Source organism: Onychostruthus taczanowskii, unplaced genomic scaffold, assembly GCF_017590055.1.
Source record: "Onychostruthus taczanowskii isolate IOZ18803 unplaced genomic scaffold, ASM1759005v1 scaffold19, whole genome shotgun sequence".
NCBI classification, from domain to species: Eukaryota; Metazoa; Chordata; class Aves; order Passeriformes; family Passeridae; genus Onychostruthus; species Onychostruthus taczanowskii.
Window position 1 is genome coordinate 11505349 of NW_024499128.1, and position 20866 is coordinate 11526214.

A 20866-nucleotide genomic window follows, 5' to 3' on the forward strand; every position below is an offset into this window, starting at 1 on the left:
CCAGCAAAATCCCCTCGTTCCTGACGTGCTTCCCCAGCTCGCGTGCGGCAGCGGGAGCTCCGCCGGTGCGAGGCCGGCAGGGGCAGGCAGGGACCGCGATTTTCCTGCTTATTTTTGCTGTTGCTTATTTTTAGCGCCGCGTCTTAATATATTGTGACAGTGCCCTGGGACGCAGCGCGCCTCCGGTCGCAGGAGAAGGTGTCTGGGGCAGAGCTGCTCGATGCCACGAAGGAGCTGCAGCCAGTCGCCGGCACAAGGGCGGCTAACGAGGCACCCGCCGCTAACGGGGGTCCCCGGGGGTCTGCTGGGGATGAACCTGTGCATTGAATTCGTCAGGGCTCTGCAGGGAGGGACTTGCTCTTTGGCGGAGTCACGGGTTTTAATGTGTTTTTTAATTAGGCAGTTGTGGTAATGGCGGGCTGGTCACTGGCAGAGCTGGTGCCTTGGTAAGAGTGGGTGTCTGTGCAGGCAGGGACATGGATGGTTTGGTGTTTCAGGTACTTTGTGTGTACTGGGGGACTCCAGTGCTGTGCTGACTTCGATCTCCCTCCCTGGAGCTGGTTTTTGGATAGAGTTGAGTGGTTTCCATGCCAAAACGTGCCTCATGGTTGCCATTTTGGACCTCCAAGTGCGTTTTGATGCAAGGCAGAGAGGCAGCTGGCAGAGGCACAGGATGTCACTGGGATCAGGGTGAGATCCCACCAAGCCAGAGGTTGCTGGCGCTGGCTCAGCCATGAGTGTAATTCCAGTGGGGATGCTGTGTCCATGGGGAGATCCGGGTTGGTGCGGTGCTGGGTTTGGCAGCAGGAGTCTGCATGCACAGGCTCTGCCTGCCCCAAGCCCATTAGTGACAGATCTTTGTGGAATAACCCTCCTCATTAAGGCGAGCTACCCCGTGTGTCAAAGCTGCTTTATAAGGAAATTATGCTCGGCTCCAGCCGGGATGTGCCTATGTAAATGGGGCAATGCAGAGCCCTGATTGAGACATCATGGGGCAGCTCAGCCCAGGACCCCTGGGAATCTTCAGTCCTGGGGAAAACAAGGGCTCCAGAGGGGCTGGAGGGTGCTGGTGGTGTGGGATGCACCTCAGCCACCTCCAGAGATCTGGCAGCCCAAGTGTGCACTCAGGGCTTTGGCAGCAGCCATGGAGCTGGTTAGGGCTGGAATGTCTTCAGGTGATGGAGGCTCCAGTCACCACATCCTCCCAACAGCTTTGCAAAGTACCTCCTCTCTGTCCTGTGCTTGGGGGAGTAGAGGGGAGCCCCCTCTCTTCCATCCCACCCCCCAGTTTTGTCAGGATGTCACTTGTGTGCCCAGTACTGGTGGAGGAAGTGTGGCGTTCCCCTCTGCTCCTCGTATCATGACCTGAAACCCTACTGAGCTGGAATGAAATCTTCCTGACCACACATCTGAGGCGCTGGGATGCTCCACACACACACTGGAAACGTTGGGATGCCCCAGCGTTTGGAAGAAGCAGGAAGAATGTGCCAGAGCTGAAGCCATCACAGGGCTTTGTTGCCTGTAATGGGACATTGAGGACACCAAAGGACACCGTGAGACACCAAGGTTCTTCACACAGCGCCTGTGCTCACTGCTCCCTTCCAGGACACAGCACACACCAGCCCCCCGGGATCCAGGGGGAGCATCCCCTCAGGACATTGGCATCTCTTTGTGGAAACAGGGTGACAGCTCGGCAGGGAATTGAGACCCTTCTTTTTTTTGGCAGCGCGTTCCTAATCAGCAGGACCCGCGCGCCCCGCCGCAGGCACGCCGCGCGCTGCTATTTACGGAGCTACTTGAAATACACCTGCTAGAGAGCAGAGGAGAGAGGAGCCAGCAAGTAAATAACCCAGCAACCCGCTGGAATGAAAACAGGGAGAAGAGATGCAGGCAAAAAAAAAAAAACAACCCAAAATGAAGTGTGGTGTGGGATTGAGGGGCTCCGTCCCAGTCGTGCCGTGGTTTTCCAACAGGATGCTCGGTGGTTTTGGTGGTTGGTGGGGAGACCCCGTCCCATTGTTGGCCATCTCAGTGCATCTCTGGAATGGCAGGGAGATGGATGGATGGATGGATGGATGGATGGATGGATGGATGGATGGATGGATGGATGGAGCCTTTTGCCCACCTCCCCACTTGCTTTGTTTACCTCATGCTGCTGTTCATCTCCTGCCTCCCCCCACCCTCTTCTGAAACATTATAAATCAAACAGCTTAAAATGTAAAGCATCAAAAATTCTAAAACCTTCATCTATTATTAACTGTGACAGTAAATTCCACCTCTGAATGTTTCACATAGCAACTGTTACCAGGACTCAGCATCCAAAGCTGATGTTCCAGCAACTTTCCATCACGGTGCCACCAGCACTCCAACAGTGCCGACACCAGCCTGGTGAGACAGGCTGCCACTCCCAACACTGTTCAATGGGATTGGGATGCCAGCACAGAAACTGAGCTCAGATTTAGTAAATACAGCCCAGGATCAGAAAGGAACTTGGTACCTGCATGTGGGAGCTGGTGGTGGGATCCTCCATCATGGTCCTCCCTCTGTTGGTCATGCAGCCCCTCAAACTTCACATGTGGGAGCTGGTGGTGGGATCCTCCATCATGGTCCTCCCTCTGTGTTGGTCATGCAGCCCCTCACACTTCGTTACTTTCACCATCATGTTACGAAGCACCACAAATAACAAGGATGGGAATGAAGTGGTTAAAATAAATGGATAGGGAAGGGGTTTTGCAGGGGTTGGTGTTTGCTTTTCTACCTCCACTTTGTCCCAGTGCTGGATGTTGTTGTGGCCCCTGAGTGGTGACCCTCAGCCTGGCATGGGCAGGGGTTCTCACTGCTCTGAGCATTGTGTTGTGGTGAGTTTGTGATGTGCCAGGTGCCCAGAGGGACCAGGAGCCAGGTGTTCACCGATGGGGTTTGTTCACATTTTGGTGTTTGCTTGCTTTCCCCACGTGCCATCATGGCTCTGTTCTGTGTTGTGTCCCCTGCCTGGAGGTTGAGCTGGGGTGTTTTATGTTGGATTTGGCTGCATGGCAGCACTCTGAGCCTGGTTGGAGGTAGGGAGAGCTGTGGCTCTGCAACCCCACGGAATGCTGAGCCTGCTCTGGTGGGAGCCCCACCAATGCACCAGCACCACAACCATGGCAAGGCTCACACTGGCACCCCAAGCACCCAAAACCACGCAAATTCCCCCAGCAGCACCCACCAGGCCATGCCTGGTGCCCCCATACCCTGGCACAGGCATCCCTTCCTTGCCATCATCCTGCAAATCCCGTGGCTGCCCACTGGGATCTCGTGTTGTGCCATGCCGTGCTGTGCTGGCTGCAGGGCCAGGCAGCAGCGGCTGCTCTGCCACTCCCCAGGGACAGGCAGCAATTTTCCTGCTCTGAAGAAGCTTGTGAAGGTTTGAGTGAATCTGGGAAGCAAATCTAATTGGCAACCTGGTAATTCCTCGGGGGGACATGTACTTTGGTCATATCTAAGTACATTCCAGCCAGTGTTTAAGACACGCTGAATCCAAACTTGGACAGTCAAATACCAGCAGCTCTAAGCTCCTTATCTATTTCAGGCAGATTAACTCCTTAATCATCTCTTTTGGAAGTTCCCTGCCCCAAATTCCTCTCCCCTCCTTTTCCCCCGCCCCCAGTTTTTCAGCAGGAACAAAAGGAACCGATTTTGCAGGGTGCCAAAGGTGGGGATGGCGCCTGCCGTGATTGACAGAGTCAATAACCTGGAGCCGGGAGAAGGCCTTTGGAAATCTGCTTCCCACTTCACCTGCCCCAGTATTTATCTTCAGGATTTGAAGCTAGGGAATATATAATACCGAAATAATTTACCACACAGCATCAAACCTCAATTTATTATTTTCAACCTTCTTTTCTTTTATTTTTTTTTTTTTTTTTTTACTTGATTTATTTCTTCCAACACCGTTTTATCCTTATTTCTCCTTTCCCCCAGGGGATTCCAGCTCAGCATCCCCTAGCAGGTGACCACTCTGCAGCCCCCCAGCCCTGCTGGTGGCAGGGGGATGCTCATCCCCTGGCTGGCAGGCAGGGGAGGCCGTGCTGAGCCGTGGGGACACAGCCGGTGCTGGCCGCTGTCACTCAGGGGAGTGTCGGAGCATTACGCTTCATTACCGAGCTGTCTGCTGCCGGCAGGGGACGGCTCAGGGCAGAGCCCGGCAGCGGCACAGCCGGGACTGGCTCCGGTGCACGGACCTGTCTGTGGGAAGGTGCTGGAACCTGGCATCTCTGGGGTGCCCGTACCCAAAGGCACCTCACAGATTTCCGTGTGATGGCAGTGGGGAGCTGGTGGTTGCTGGGTCATGAGGTTGGCTGCCCCAAAAGTGAAGGCAGGAGCTGCCACAGAAAGGCAGAACCCCCTTTTGCCTTTGTAGGGTAATGCCCCCCATAACCGTGAATCCCAGTGAGGGGGTCTCAGTGAGACAGGGACTGGGGATCTCTCTGGGATCACCAGTGGTGACTGAATAGCATTTATCTAAAACACAGCTGTAAATGTTCCATGTGCCTGACGTGTGGGGACACTGGGACAAAGCCCCATCTTCTCCCGGAGAGGGAGAGAGAGTTTGGGATGGGGAGAAGGCATGGGATGGTGCCAGGGTCTGTCCTTTGCTGTCAGCAGCCATCCCACAGCAGCGGGTTTTGGATGTGGCAGCGTGAATTTGCTGAGTTTTCCTGATAGGAAAACAGGCTGTGACCAGGGATGAGCCACAGGGGCTGGCCCAGTGGCACATTTAGAGGAGCTGGGAATGTCCTGGGGGTGACGGCCACCTGTCATCCTTTGGGGTCTCCACTTCTCTTGGGGATGGGGAGACCCACTGGGGAGCACCCAGGACCCTGGGACTGGGACACGAGCCTGCTCCACTCCCCTGCTCCTGGGCTGGCACTTCCCAGCATCAGCACTGGACCCCAGCACAAACCTGGACCACTCTACAGTGGGGAAACTGAGGCACAGCTAGAGAGTGGTCCTGCTTCCAAACCAGTGGATTTTCCAGTTCCACACTGCTGGGTGGGTGCCATGTTCTGCCACCAGGTTTGCTGTGGGTTTGCTGGGCCAGCATGTGCCAGGGGACACGAGCCATCCCTGTCACATTCCCCACAGAGTGCAGCCTTATGCACCCAACCACATCCATGAGCAACCAGCTCACGAGATGCAGACCAGATCCAGGACTGGGATGAGGATCCTTTCCCTCTTCCATACTTGGGAAAGCTTTAATTTGCTTTTATTTTTGCTGTAAGCAGCATGAACCCCTTGGGGCATCAGCGTTGCAGAGGAGGGTGCCAAGGGCATGGCATCTGCTCCCCGCCTTTCCTGGCAGGGATGGAGCTTCTGTCCTGCCTCAAGGGGAAACTGAGGCAGGGGACAAGCAGGATGTGAGAGAAAAAGGGAGGGTTAATATTAGTGGTCGCAGTAATGATTGGAATGGTTAATTATTATTGGAATTGAAGTGAGTCAGGCCGAGAGCAGGAAGGGAGGGAGGAAGGAAGAAGGATCCCAAGCTGTCAAGCAGAAAATGAGTAAAGAAAAAAACAGTGAGCATGTGGAGAAGTGGCCAGGCTGTCACGCTGGCCCTGTGCTGGCCCCATGCTTGGGGTCAGGCTGGAGGGTTGGCTGAAGGTCACCACGGTGGTGACAACCCCACTGGTGCCCTGGCACCGTTGTACTGACAGCTCCAGGCAGGTCTGCAGCAGGATTTGGGTTTGGAGACTGGGATTGCTGGATCTCTCCTAACCTCAGCTGTGTTTCCAGCCTCCTGCAGGGTTGGTTTTCCTTCCCCTCAGAGCCCCAAGGTCAATGTCCAGCCACTGGCTTGGAGCAGGATCATGTGGAGCCTCACTCCATGGTGCATCCGGCCATGAATTTTGCTCTGGAGTGGAACATGGTTCACCTCCAGAGAGGGAATTTGCCCAGGAAGGCTCAGGCTAAGTATCTGTTTTGCTGTGAGCCTCCAGCCTTTTTTTTTCCCCCTGCTTTTTTCCTTTTTTTCTTTTTTGGTCTTTTTCGTTCTCCTTTTCTCTTACTCTTTCTCTGTGTTTTTCTTCTTTTTTGTTTTCTTTTCTACTTTCCTTTTCTTAATTTTCCTTTCCCCCTCCTCTCCTTTTTTTTTCTTTCCCCCTTTTTTCTTCCTCTTATTCCCCCTTTTTTTTCTCCCTTCCTTACCAACTGACATTTTCCACCACTACGGAAAAAAAAAAAAAACAACTCAGCAACTTGCTGTGACTCCCAGAACCTCCCATCATCCTCCCCAGCCCAACCCTCTGGAAACCTCCCATCCTTGACATCGAGAACCCAACCCCCCCTTTCCAAAATAAAGGAGGAAAAAGCAAGGGGAGAGAGGCTGGAGCTGGCGGCTGAGCCGGATTTCCATGTGAGGGGATGAGGTTGGGGCGGCCACGGGCTTCCCCTGGCAAGCGACAGAGGAACCGGGGCCAGCAGAAACGTTGAGTCATGAGTGCGGTTCGCAGGCGGTGGATTTTTTTTTTCCCAAGGAAAATTCCTCACTGGGGAGGAGCAGAGCTGGGAGGGGGGCAGCAGTGAAGGACTGTGGCTCCTATATGGGACACTGATCTGGGGATGGGGATGCACCCCGTTGCGATGGGAATCCCCTGGGCAGGTTCCAACCCCCGGGAGGGCGGTTTGGATAGGGGGGGACCTGCCCAGGGAATTCCCCAGCAGCTGGATGGGAGGAGCAGCGTGATCTGGGGGGGCTGCGGGAGATGGGGACCCCATCCTTCTTCCTCCTCCTCCTTCCCCACATCCGCCCACCCCCACGCAATGGGCGGCGCAGCCCCAGCTCCATTTATCATCATCTGCGGGCAAGTGAAGTGTGCAGGGAACAGCTGCTCCGCTCGGCTGAGCGCCGAAATGGGGCGGGACGCGGGGCTGGGGGGGCTGCGGGCTGCCCTGGGGTACCAGAACCCCCCAGTCGCTGCACTGGGATGGAGCACTGGCGCGGTGGGAGATGCTGGTGATGATGGGAGGGCTTGGGGAGGGGTATTAAAGGGGTTTACTGCGGGGAGAACACATTATTGGGGTGCACTGGGGCAAGGGTGCGCTAATGAGAGTGCATTGAAGGGGTGCACTGGGGAGAGGGTGCATTAAAGGGGTTCACTGGGGAGGGGACCATTATCGGGGTGCATTAAAGGGGTTTATTTGGGGGGCAGTGCAGTAAGGGGGTGCATTGGGGAGAGGGTGCATTAAAGGGGTTCACAGAGGGGGCATTGAAGGGGGGTGCCTTGGCAGCGGGGTGTCTTGTGGAGTGCAGGGACAAACAGCAGCAGCTCCACAGCTGCGTGGAGGGTTTGCTCCTGCCCCGGGCGAGCCCCACGGGTCCCTGTGCACTGCTGAGGGGGCTCTGTCTGTATTCCATCCCCCCAGTTCCTCTCCTTCCCAGCTCCTGAGGCAGGATGCCCTTTCCTGGTCTGTCCCACACACCCCGGCTCCCCCCCCGCAGCCTCCCCTTTTCTCTCCTCCCTTAATAATCAAATTCTCCGGAGCACTTTGCGGTGTGGCAGCCAGCCAGAAAGGGTTTCTTTAAACTCCACCAGCTCACAATTAAACAAATCCGGGGCTGACGCTACTCGATAGGCGCTTATTCCCCTCCCTGAGAGCTGCCGGGGGATCCAGGGGGGTCCAATCGCTCCGTTCCCAGCTCCGATAGCACCTCACCGTATGGGGCTGCACCCCTGGCTGTGGGACGAGGGCTGGGAGGGGGTTTGCCCCGGGGGTTTGGGGTGGGGAACGGGGTGTCCGCGGTGCCAGCAGTGCTCTGATGGCGGAGCATCCCCCTGCGAGAGCGAGCTGCTATTTTTAGTCGCTGAGTCCTTGTTGATGGTGCAGCAGCGAAGGCGAGGGAGCAGCCGGAGGAGCAGCAGGGCTGGATCAGCCCCCGCGGGATGAGCAGCAGCTGGGAAGCAAGGCCAGCGTGCAGGGACACGGGGGATGCCTTTTGCCCCCTGGGGCTGAGGGGTTGGGGGTCTTGGGTGCTTACCGAGGGTCCCTGCCGTGGGAAGTCCTGGGCTGCCTTCAGAAGGCTTCAGATCCGGGCATGCCATGTCCCTGCCAGGCAAGGGAGTAGGGGGAGGAAAATCACATGAAATCCAGCCACGCAGCACAAATCCTCCCGAGCAGCAGGCAGGCTGCGGGCCACCATGTATGCTGGCAGTGCCACATGGTGCCCCAGCTCAGCTCCTGCCATGGGCCCATGCCATGCATCAGCCCCCAGCACCATGGCAGCATGGCCCCATGCACCACCATGGCCCCTGGGTCATAGCCTGGTGCATCAGGGAGGTGCATCAGGTCCTTGTGTGTCCCCCGTGAGTGACACGGGCTGTGCTGGGCTGTCCGTGCTCCCTTGGGACCAGGGGGACAGGATGCTCTGGCTGTAGCCAGCAGTGAGCGCTGCTCCTTGTGTTCCAGGGACAGGGTTGTGCCAGTGCTGGTCACCGTGGTGGCCCCAAGTCCCTGTCCTCTCCCTTCCCAGGGAGCCATGCCACGAGCCCTGGCTACAGCACGGCTTTGCCAAGGGCAGGTGTCCAGCTGCAGCCATGCAGCAACAGCCCTGTATCGATTCCCGTCTCAGAGGCAGTGGCTGGAAACTTCTTCAGGGTCAGGAGAGCACGTCCAGCAGGGACGTGGCGGGGACAGTGAGTGGGCAGGGTCCCTGGGGCCAGCCACAGCCACCTCCCTCTCCGGGGGAAGGCTGTAACCTCCCTGCTGTCGACAGCTTGATTTGATGCCATTAAAGCGTTTGCTCGGAAACAGCCTGCATCAGGCACAACATCTGGCACGGCCCTTCCCCGGCAACGCCGTGGCAGATCCGAGAGCAGAGCTGGCCTCTGGCTCTGCCAGCGGCTCCGGGTGCTGCTGGTGATGAGTGTGTCCCCTCCCAGGGACAGCCTGGTGCCCAGGTGGCCCGCAGGGACATGGGACTGTGGCTCTGGGCTTGTGGGATTTCAGCTGGAACACGTTCCCTCTGTGCATCCCCACCTCTGTGTGCCGGTGACTGATCCTTCCCCTCGCACCATGCGCTTCTGCTCATCCCGACATTGTCCCAGCTGTTTGGAAAATTAACAATAATTAATTAATAATAATAATTAATTAATCACGATAATTAATAATAAAGGAGAAAGGGGAGAAAAGCTTCCCCTAAAGCTTCAGCCCAGGGTCTTCTCAAGCCGATTTCATTTTTCAAACCCACTCCCACACAGCATGAAGGGCTCTTTGCTCCCATTAATTCTCTCACCACAGCCCAGGGCTGCCCCACAGCCTGGCTTTGATTTTCCTGCCTTTGTTCCAGCAGCACTGGCACAGGATACCATGCTGTGGTAGGGGCTTTTGTGCCAGCTTTCCAGATTTTTTTGACCCATCTTTTCCCTGGAATTTAGGCTTCAGCTGCATCCAGTTGCCCGCAGAGCCTGCAAGATGCAACTGCAATATGTGGCAGTGACATGGAAAACATCCCAAAAAGGGATGGGGAAGAGGGAGGGAGAGGGAGGGATGGGGTGCTGGGCTGGTGTGAGTGGCACTGAGCCTGGCTCCAGTGGTGCCCGAGGACACTGTGATTGGTGCACGCCTGAGCAGCTGGTGTTTGTGGAAATAGAATTAAATAAAGCCCCTTGTGTGTGTGTGTAGACCCCAAAAAGGTGCTGAGGTGTTACTGGTGGGTGCTGCAAGGAAAAGGGCTGAGCTGGGACCTGTCAAACCAGCAGTGTGGCTTATGTGGCTGTGGCAGAACTTCCAGTAAAGGGACCATGTGGTGTTTGACATGTTGTGGCAGTGGCATGAGGATGATGGAGGGATGTGGGGGGACACACATGAATCAGTGTCCCAGCTCAAGGCTGCCTGGCACCACAGGGAAGTGTGCCAGGAGCTGGGATGGGCTCAGATAGACACTGCCAGCACCCTCTTGTTATACTCATTGCCTTGATGGAGGCTGAGGGGACAGCACTGGTGTCACCACTGTGTCACTGCCAAGGGAGCAGCACTGAGGATGTCCCTGGACAGCCACAGACCCTTGGGGCTGCCCTAACCCAGGCTGACAAATCTCCATCTCATCCAGGCTTGCGTCCACCCCAGTACCCTCAACCCGCGGGTACTGGGGACAGGCAGGATGCATCCCCCTGCCACCAAGCCCTTCATTAGCCCCCACAAGCCACTTGACTGCCTTGAGAGATCAAACCAGTGCCCCAGGTGTGTCCCTGCTCCCAGAGCAAGCGGGCTGAGGAAATGGGGAGCTTTAATGACGACGGTGGCGAGGCGCTCAGTAATGACGGCTGCTGGCGGGAGCAGACAGCTTCCAGATGGCATCGCGCCGGGGCAGGGGGATCGCTGGGGCCGGGGGGGCTGCGGGAGGCAGCAGCCGGCAGAGACGGGCAGAGCCAGCAAGTTGAAATTACTTTTTTTGCAGCAGAGCCTGCGGTTCTGGCCCTTCGCGCTGCTGCTTTCAGTAATTAGCCCAATAATTAAAAAGAATGGCGATAAGAGGGGTGTGCAGAGGCGCTCGGAGGATCTCGGCATCCCTGGGGAGGCGTGTGAGAAGGGCGGGAGTGATTTGCGGATGTGAGGGGTGGTGGATGTGTGAAACACAAAGCAGAGGGACCCCGACACTGTGTGGGGGGGTCACTGCACCAGGTGAGCAGGCAGGGAGGGGTGGGCAGCAGGGATGGGCAGCGTCAGCAGCAGGGCAGGAGGGTGGCTGAGCCCACTGCAGGCTGGGAGGAGGCAACCAGACCCCAGCACCCTCCTGGCCATGGGCACCGTGCTGCAATACAGAGACAGAGGATAGAGGAGGATGCAGGATGCTGCAGGTGGGGATGCAGCGCCAGGCAATGCGATGCAGGGCGACACGGCACGATGCAGAGTGATGCGAGGTGACACAGAGCCAGCTGCTGCCATCCGGGGCGGTGCAGTGCACACGGATGGGATGCAGGGCAGTGGGATGCCGTGCAGGGCAATGAGATGCAGGGCAATGCAAGCCAATGCAATGCAGGGCAGCACAGTGCAGGGGGATGAAATGCGAGGTGATGTGATGCAGGGTGATGTGAGGTGAGGAAGGAGGAGGCGATGCAGGGCAATGCAGTTCAGGGCGATGCAATGCAAGGCAATACAATGCAGGGAGTCAAAATGGAAAGTGATGCGATGCAGGATGAGGCAAAGCAATGTGATGCAGGGCGATGCAAATCAGGGTGATGAAAGGCAAGGCAACATGAAGCAAGGTAGGTAGTGTGAGGCGATGCAATGCAGGGCAACTCAGGGCAATGCAATTTGGGGTGATGCAAGATAACAAGATTCAGGGAGGTGAAACACAAGGTGTGGTGTTGGAGAGCAACGCAAGGCCATGCAGGCAATTCAGTGCACCATGGGGTGATGCCAGACAATGCAGGGCAATGCGAGGTGATGCAGCATCACATGCTGTGTTCCAGGGTGGCTGTGAGGCGATGCCCAGTGGGGCAATGCCCAGCAGCTGAGGTGAGGCGAGGCAGTGATGATGTCCCCATGGTGCAGGTGACACTGGCCCTCTCGGACCCCGGCCACCGTGGTGGCGGCGCTTCATTTGAATTCTCGCCTCTCTCTCTTCGCAGATAACGAGCCCGCGCCATGCAGTCCTTTCGAGAAAGGTGTGGTTTCCATGGCAACCAGCAGAGCTACCAGCCGACTTCACAAGATACATCACGCCTGGAGAATTACAGGCATCAAAGTCAGGCAGGGCCGAACTGCGAGCGGCAGAGGCTGGTGGCGAAGGAGTACTACAGTCAGCAGCAGCTGCCGTACGCGGGCTATGAGAACAGCGCCGTGGAGAAATACCACCGGGGAAACAAGCAATTAGCAGGGCAGCAGCTGCAGGGCAGGCCGGCCTTTTCCAATTACACCGTGCAGGAGAACAGCCCTTATCCGGCCCGGTATTCCGGGGACGAGAGCCTGCAGGCGTGGGGAGGCCAGCCACAGGCACTGCCCGGCGGCGTGGCCAAGTATGAGGACAACCTGATGAAGAAGACAGTGGCGTTGGCGGGTGGGCGGCCGTACCATGAGCCGGCAGCCACCTCGCTGCCCTTCCGGACTCACTTCCAGCAGCAGCCGCAGCAGCAGCAGCAGCAACAGCAGCAGCAGCAGCCGCCCGCACTCCCCTACCCCAAGCTGCAGCGGCAGAAACTGCCCAACGATGTCTCCTCACCCATGCCCTTCTCACAGAGCCCTCACTTCGGGCAGCACTCCCAGTCCTTCCCTGCCTCCTCCACCTACTCCTCGGTGCCGGGGGGCAGCCAGCCGGCACACTCCTACAAGAGCTGCACGGCGCCCTCGGGGCAGCCGCCGCTGGAGCGGCCCCTGGGTAGCGCTGCCAGCCTGGCCCCTGGCCCCCGTGTGCCCAACCTGCACGGCTACCAGCCCAACCGCATTGGCTACGAGCAGCCCCCACAGCCGCCACCACAGCCCCCCCAGCCGCCACCACCGCAGCCCCCACAGCCACCGCAGCCCCCGCAGCCCCCGCAGCCCATGCAAGGGCGGCATCACGCCTCAGAGACCCTCCACTACCAAAACCTGGCCAAGTACCAACATTACAACCAGCCAGGCCAGACCTACTGCCAGGGCGATGCACCGCCCGTCCGGACGCCGGAGCAGTACTACCAGACCTTCAGCCCCAGCGCCAGCCACTCGCCGGCTCGCTCCGTCGGCAGGTCCCCGTCCTACAGCTCCACTCCCTCCCCTCTGATGCCCAACCTGGAGAACTTCCAATATAGCCAGCAGCCCCTGAGTGCTGGTGCCTTCCCGGCCGGCATTGCTGACCACAGCCATTTCATGCCGCTGCTGAACCCTTCTCCCACTGACGGGACGAGCCCCGACACTCAATCTGGGAACTGCAAAAACATGCAGAAGGAGAAGCTGCCCGAAAACCTGCTGTCAGATCTGAGCCTGCAGAGCCTGACGGCTCTCACCTCCCAGGTGGAGAACATCTCCAACACTGTCCAGCAGCTGCTGCTCTCCAAAGCGGCTGTGCCCCAGAAAAAGGGCATCAAGACCCCAGCGAGGACTCCCGAGCAGCTCAAGGGGCAGCACTGCAGTCCTGAGAGCAGCACCTACTCGGCAGAGCAGGTGGGGACCCCCCTATCTGACCCGCTGAGCACCCCCCAATCTGTCCATGCTGAGACACAGGACGCTGACTATCTCAGTGGGTCAGAGGACCAGCTGGAGAGGAGTTTCCTGTACTGCAACCAGAACCGCAGCCCTGCCCGCGTCAACAGCAACTCCAAGGCAAAGCCCGAGTCAGTGTCCACCTGCTCTGTGACCTCCCCAGACGACATGTCCACCAAATCAGATGACTCTTTCCAGAGTATCCACGCCACCCTGCCCCTGGAGACCTTCACCAAGTATGTGAGCAATGAACGGGACTGCCCCCGACTGCTCCTCAGCGCCCTGTCCCAGGAGGAGCTGGCTTCTGAGATCATCGTCCTGCAGGATGCCATCAATGAGAAGGCAGACAAAGCCTGGGCCAACTTGCCCATGCTGGGCAAGGAGACCACCAAGTCCCCCTTCCAGATGGAGAACCACCGGCCCAGCCTGGACTCCATGGTGAAAGGTGCCTGGCCCAGCCAGGGTGACTCCAGCACACTCACTGAGCCCCTCAAGCTGGACAAAGCTTCAGGGGCCAGCACAGGGAAGGACTTTAGTGAGGAGGTGTACGAGGGTCCCCAGGTGGAGTTCACAGCCACCGAAAGCAAGGATGTGCTGAAGGACACTGCCCCACTGGCTTTCAACTCCAAGCCCAGCATGCCAGCAGCGACGTCAAGCGCGGGAGCCACCGGCTACAGCTGCTACTCAAACACCACCGCCAACTCGGCAGCATCTGAGAATGCCATGGAGCATTTCGAGTGGCCGGAGGAGAGCCTGGGTGAGGCCTGCCTGCGGTGGAAGGATCTCCAGGCCACCGACCTCCCCAAGGGCTTGTTCCCCAGCAAATTAGTGAGCTCCTGTAAGGAGAAAAAAAACGCCTGCGGCTTAGACCTGTGCGATGGAGAGCAGCCAGCCAAGAGTGAGCCGGTCCAGGACTTTGGCCAGCAGGTGATGGAGGAGGAGGAGGAAACACTGACCTATGATGAAGCAACAAAGGCAGACAGCGAGAGGTGGCTGCAGGACACCCGGCACTGCTGCTCAGCTGGAGACTTTAGTGAGATCCCCATCATCTCCTCGCCGGATCTGAAGGAGTCAGACCTGGAGGCAGAGGAGTACTCCTCACTCTGCGAGCTGGCTGGCTCAGAGCAGAAGTCAGTGACGTACGATGCCTCATCACCCAAGCCCCTGGAGATGCCAGCCGTGCTGTCCTCCAGCGAGGTGCCTGTATCTGCCGAGGAGACCGTCAGCACAGTGGAGAAGGAGAGCTCAGCTCCCACCCCACGCCTCTCTGGCCAGTCTGTCATCCTGCTGGGCCCTGCTGTGGGCACGGAGACCAAGGTGAAAAGCTGGTTCAAATCCTCCCTGCCCCACATCCAGCCTGAGGAGGAGAACGGTGGAGGGGAGACATCCCACCTGGAGGCGGCCGATGCTGAATCCGCCTCTTCGGTCACGGTGAAGCAGCAACTCACGCCTGAAAAGGTGCTGGGGAAGATGGAGCCTGTCTCACGGGGCAAGAGCCTCCGCAACAAGAGGGTCCACTGCCGGCTGCCGGAGGGGGATGGCCCCGGCAGCACCGTGCTGAGTCCCTTCGATGAGCTGCCAGCAGCCAGCAGCGTGGCTGGCGCCTGCCTGGGGCCAGACGGACAGACAGAGGTACCGAGCAAGAGCGCCCAGAGCCAAACACCCCGGTTTGCAGCCGAGGGGCTGCCGGCACGCATGTGCACCCGCTCCTTCACCGCCCTGGCCGAGCCCCGCGCCCCTGCCCCGCTGGAGGGACTGAAGGCCCCCGCGCACCAGGAGAAGCTGGGGAAGAAGCCCGGCTGCGGCGTGAAGCAGCGGGTGGCTTTCAAAACCAGGAAGCGCAACAGCCGGCCGGCCCCCAGGGTGGTCCAAAACGCCAGCGATGCCACCCTCCTGGTGCCCAGCTTGGTGGCGGCGGAGGAGGTGGCAGGGCCGACACCGCTGGAGGGGGACGCGGTGGAAGCCGGGGAGAGGGACCAGCGGTCGATGATCCTGCGCTCGCGCACGAAGACACAGGAGGTTTTCTACACCAAGCGGCAGAGGGGCAAGCGGGCAGCTGATGTCCGGCTGAAGAACTGCAAGGCGCCCAAAAAGCTCATATCCAACAACCACCTGCCACCTGCCTTCAAGCTGCCAGCGCCAGGAAGCCCCCACAAGGAGGGCAAGGTGGGTGCCCGGATGAAGCTGCCCAAAGCAGGGCCGGGCGTGGGGGGCAAGATGTCAGAGCGGCCGCTGCACTCACTGAAGAGGAAGTCCACCTTCATCTCCCCTATCCCCACCAAGAAGAGGAACCTGGTCCTGCGGAGCAACAGCGGTGGCGTGAAGGAGGAGAAGGCAGAGGGTCCCCCCAGCCTCTTCAAAAAAATGCCGGTGGCCAAGAAGGTGAAAGCCAAGCTGCCCCCCAAGAGCTCTGGCGAAGCCATCCCGAAGCCCCCCCTGCCAAAGGAGGCCCCTGATGTCTGCATCAAGATCACCTCCCGGGCGGCCTTCCAGGAGGCCACCAAGACCAAAGTGCTGCCTCCCCGCAAGGGCCGCGGCCTCAAGCTGGAGGCCATCGTCCAGAAGATCACCTCACCCAACCTGAAGAAGTTCACCTGCAAACCAGCAGCCACAGCAGTGGCAGCCACAGTAGCTGCCTATGGCTCCTCCCTGAGCCCGGCTGGGGCGGAGCGGGAGCGGGTGGTGAAGCACAGTGGGGTGGCTGTGGCAGTGGGCGATGCGAGGCTGCCCAAGCTGGGGGCAGCACAGAAGGTGCCCACGATGCCGGTGGCTGAGCCGCTCTGCCGGAACCCCAATGGCCGAGCACCAAAGGGGAAGCCGGGTGGTGGGAAGAAGCTGCCCCATGACGGCTGCCAGGGGGAAGCTTGTGGGTCAACGCCAGGGACCCAGACCAGCCCCAACATGGTGGCCAAGAACCTGGGGCTCCTCCCCAAGAAGAGGAACCGCAAGGGCAAAGCAGCAGCGCTGGGCATGGCCAAGGCGCCCCTGAGCCCTGCACTGCCACAACCACTACCCCGGGAGCGTGTAGCCGGCCCGGGTGGTGCGGAGGAGGCGCCTCGGGAGAAGAAACCAAAGACTGAGGAGAAGGAGGCGGGGAGCAGTGACGGCCCTCCTGAGGGACGCTCCGCCGCCGGGCCGGCGCGGGGGCCGAAGCCGCGGGCCAACCACTCCAACTACAACGGCTACTCCAAGCGGCAGCGGAAGCGTCTGGGCCACGGCAAGGCCAAGGCGGTGCCGGCGCGGTGCAAGAGCCGCGGGAAGCGGCGGCGGCAGCCCCAGCAGGCCCCGCTGCTGCACCCCGCCGAGCCCGAGATCCGGCTCAAGTACATCTCCTGCAAGCGGCTGCGGGCGGACAGCCGCGCCCCGCCCTTCGCTCCCTACGTCCGCGTGGAGCGGCGCGGAGACTTCACCACCACCTGCACCGTCGTCAACTCTCCCGGCGACGAGGCGCGGCTGCAGCGGGGACCGGCCGGGCCGGCGCCGCGGCCGCGGGCGGCCCTGCCCGCCTCCTCCACCATGCACATGGGGCCGGTGGTGTCGAAGGCGCTGAGCGCCGCGTGCCTGGTCTGCTGCCTCTGCCGCAACCCCGCCAACTACAAGGACCTGGGGGACCTCTGCGGGCCCTACTACCCCGAGGACTGCCTGCCCAAGAAGAAATCGCGGCTGAAGGAGAAGGCGCGGGCGGAGGGGCCGGGCGAGGACTCCGCCGTGCCCGCCGCGGCCGAGCGGGCGCCCCGCGGGACTGAGGGCGGCTGCGGCGGCAAGGCGGCGCGGCCGGAGGGGGCCGCCGAGGCGGCCAAGCAGAGCTCGCTGCGCTCCAGCCCGCGGGGCATGTTCCGTCGGCTGCAGAGCTGCTACTGCTGTGACGAGAGGACAGAGGGCGAGGAGGCGGCCGAAAAGCCCCGGCGGCACGAATGTCACAAGGCCGAGTCGCCGCCGCAGGAGCCGGCGGGCGACACGCAGGAGCACTGGCTGCACGAGGCCTGTGCCGTATGGACCGCTGGGGTTTTCCTGGTGGCGGGGAAGCTCTATGGGCTGCAGGAGGCTGTCAAGGCGGCTGCCGACCTGGTAAGAGCTCGGCCGCACGCCCGAGGCGGCATCTTCTGCTGGCCTCCTTCAGCCAACGTCATTCCCGTGTCTGCGCCTCCGGTCGGGATGGAAATTAATAGTCCTGCCCTGGGAGAGCAGGGGAGGTGCTCAGCACCGTGAGCCCTGCTGGGTCCCTGTGAGATTTGTGCTGCTGCGTCTCTGATAGCGCCTGAACTCTCCCTGTTAGGTGCAGAAATAGCCTACGGGTTATGTTTTAGGAAGGCGACGGGCCCTCCTGGGGTTGTCACGTCCCCTGGCCCAGTCGTGTGTTGCACGGGGTGGCTCAGAGCAGGACAGATGCCGCAGGGTGGGAGATGAAAATGGGCACAACACAGCTTGATGCCACCGTGGTGGGCAGCAGAGGAAAGGGAACTGGAGGGAGGGCATGACCCTGCCCTGCCCTCTCCCACAGTGGTTGGAGCAAGGTGTGAGCAAAATAGGGAGGTTGCTGAAGGGAGTGGGGAGTTGTGGCTGGCCCGTTCCTGGAAGTGTTCAAGGCTGGATGGGGCTTGGAGCAACCTGTTCTAGTGGAAAGTATTCCTGCCTGTGGGAGGAGGCTGGAATGAGATGAGTTTTTACAGGTCCCTTCTGCACCATTCTAGGATTCTGTGATGTAATTTTTAGTGCCTGAGAGAGGAAGGGGGCAGCCTCCCATCAGAGGTTGTGCAGGGGGTTTCCAGCAAGTCCCCCCAGTGCCAGGTTTGAGGGCTGGCTGTATTCCCAAGCCTGTGTGCTCATTTCATGGCTGTCTGGAAGCTGCTGCCCTCACCACTGAGCCAGGTGCTGCCATCCCTGCGGCCCCTGCTGGGGACGGGGCAGGTAGGGCACAACCCAGGTCATGTCCCTTCCCCTCCTGGCCCATGGAGCATGGCTGTGGGCTCGGTGTCATCCAGCAGGGTGGTATGGCAGGTAGAAACCTCGTGCCTGGCTGCAGACAGCCCAGTGACAGGCATGGTGTGGTTCACAGTGCGCTGGCACGGGAGGAAGGATGTTGCCTGGGAGAGGCAAGGAGGGGCTGGAGAGGATCAGGGACACCCGTGTTGCCCTTGCTGCTGGGGCTGTCGTGGTTCTCTTCTTCTGTGCTGGGCTTTGACAGGGTCTCTCTGTCTCTCCACATCTCTCCTTCCCTGCTCCGAATTCCCGGGTGCGTGTACAGAAGTGCTCGAGCTGCCAGCAAGCAGGAGCCACTGTGGGCTGCTGCCAGAAGGGGTGTCCCCACACCTACCACTACGCATGTGCCATCGACACAGGTGAGCCCGGCCACAGGGATGGGGCACGGGGTCCTGGGCACTCTGACCCAGCTCAGTGTGGGGCCCATTGCTCCAGGGCCAGGGGTTTGTGGCTCGCTGCCTTGCCAGGATGGTGATGCCCACTGTGCTGGTGGGTGTCACAAGCTTGTCTGGCCTCAGCTGAGCCCTTCACACAAACGCTGTGGCTGGTGGGTGGCCGTGGGGCTGGGGGGACACTGCATTCCCCTCACTCGGGGGCAGCTGCCACGCAGTGCAGGCTGTCCCCTGACACGTCCTTGTCCTCTCCTCGCAGGCTGCTTATTAACTGAGGAGAGCTTCTCTCTGAGATGTCCCAAACATAAGGTAAGCCCTGTGCATCCCCAATGCTCTGCAGCTCCCTGTGGTGGGAGGACCTGCTTTCAGACCCCAAATTCCTGGGGATGCCCATCCTGGATGCTCAGCTCTGTGTGGGCAACACATCCCTGGGGGTATCGGGTGTGCCAGCCACTGGGTCTGGGGCATCCATCCGGGTCTGAGGGGTCTTATCCCCTTCCCCGAGCACAGACGAGGTGGTGGATGATGGTTGAACCCTTTCTGAAAGCGCTGCGTGCCGGGTGGATGCCCGGTTATTGGCAGGGGGGGAGGGTGGGGGGCGATGAGGACAACCCAGGGCCCCCCCTCCCTCCAGCGGGATCCCCGGGCTGACTCCTCCGTTCTCCCCGCAGAGGCAGCCGGTGTAGCGCCCGCGGGCACCCGCCCCGCCGCCAGCGAGGGACCGGCAGAGGAGGCAGCGCCTGGAGCCGAGCGGGGCCGGGCCGGGCCGTACCGGGGAGCCCCGGGACCCCCCGAGCCCGCTCCGGGCGGGCCGAGCCAGCGCCGGGCTTTCCCTCCCGCCGGGTCCCGGTAAAACCCGGTCTGGATACGCGGGGGACGGATCGGGATCCCCCACCCGCGATGGCTGCACAGGGGGCGGGGGGTGTCCGTGTACGAGGGGGGGGTCCCGGCGATGTTGTCTTACTGTGGGGCCGCCGGACCCTCCGTGGGTCCCGGCTCTCAATATCACACTGATCTGATCTGAGATGTTGCCTTCAGCAAACCTCATGGTGTCTGTATATAGTTCAGCGAAGAAGAGGATTAAAAAAAAGACAAAAAAAGACAAAAAAAAAAAAAAGAGAAAAATGAGAAAAATGCGGAAAAAAAAAGGGCAAACAACGGCCTGCTGTTTGAAACACCACTCTGCTTTTTCTGTTTCGTTCTTCCATCTCCTCTTTGCCCACTCCCAGGGTGCTGGGGGGATAAGGGTGCTTGGCCAGGCTGGTGGGCACCCACCGGGCTGCCCCAGCCCCGCTCTCAGACCCCAAACCCTGACTCATTGCACCCCCACCCTCTCACTCCATGAGGCGCTGGCACTGCTGGGCTGGGGACACCTGGTCCTGCTGTCCAGGACCCCCCAAAACCCACCCTCCTGCCTGTGCTTGGCCTCACCAGCACCCCTTCTGTGGCTCTTCCCGTGGGGGCTTTGCTCCCTGTGCTTGTGCTGAACCCCACAGCTCTGCGTGCTGAACTGGAGGAGGAGGAGGAGGCATTTGCTTCCTCCCTCCACATGGGCCTGGCTCGCCCCTCCCTGCCCTGGGTTTGCTCAGCTCCCTCAGCTTTTGCTTTCTGGCCACCTCAGTGGAGCTGGGGGGATGCCCAACACTTCAGTGACCCCTGCCCACGTCCCCAGGCTCCGCAGCCCATCTTTGTGTCACCCTGACACAGGTAGCAAGCAGCCCAGGGTGAACCAACTCCAAATCTCATCCTAAAAACAGCCACTGGCTGTCCCCCCACCTCTGCAGCATCCTGCAAAGGGGGGCACACTGCTGGTCCCATCCATGTCCCCTGCAGAGCCAGCGCCCCATGTCCCCACCACCTCTTGTGTCCCCTCCATCCCAACCACCCCAAGGTTTGCTGGCCACACAATGTCTGTTGTTTCAGCAGCTGCCTCGGACACAGGAGTGAAAAACAAAAAGAGGAGGTGAGGAAAAAAAAATTTAAAAGGGAGAAATAATAATAATAATAATAAATTAATTTAAAGAAGAAAAAAAAAAATCCCGTGTCCTTGGCAGTGTTGCCTGAAATCTGGCTATTTTTAGTGACATCTTGTACATATGACTGTAAAATGGTAAACCGTGTGTATTATATATTGCCTCATTATATAGTGTATATATATGTATACATATACATATATATAATATATATGAAGACTGTAAATGTTAAGACTAGTGTTCTTATTAGTATATTGCTTCACACTGAAGATTGTGTGTAACAAGCTGTTTCTAAAAGATGTTTATTTTCCTTAAGAGTAAAAAAACAGGTCATTGCATTCAGAGCGTCAATAAAGATACAACGATTGT

At 59.3% G+C, this 20866-nt stretch overlaps 1 protein-coding gene across 3 annotated transcripts in view; it reads left to right on the top strand.

Moving 5' to 3' along the window:
- Nucleotides 1-20698, top strand: part of RAI1 (retinoic acid induced 1) — a 73905-nt gene extending 53207 nt beyond the window's left edge. For all 3 annotated transcript variants that reach the window (XM_041401479.1, XM_041401478.1, XM_041401480.1), the window contains 4 exons: nt 11607-17220; nt 18398-18491; nt 18784-18833; nt 19196-20698. In XM_041401479.1, the coding sequence (XP_041257413.1) occupies nt 11623-17220; nt 18398-18491; nt 18784-18833; nt 19196-19210 (5757 nt within the window). In that variant the 5' untranslated portion in view covers nt 11607-11622 and the 3' untranslated portion in view covers nt 19211-20698. The remainder of the gene's footprint in view (nt 1-11606; nt 17221-18397; nt 18492-18783; nt 18834-19195) is intronic.
- Nucleotides 20699-20866: the final 168 nt, after the last annotated feature.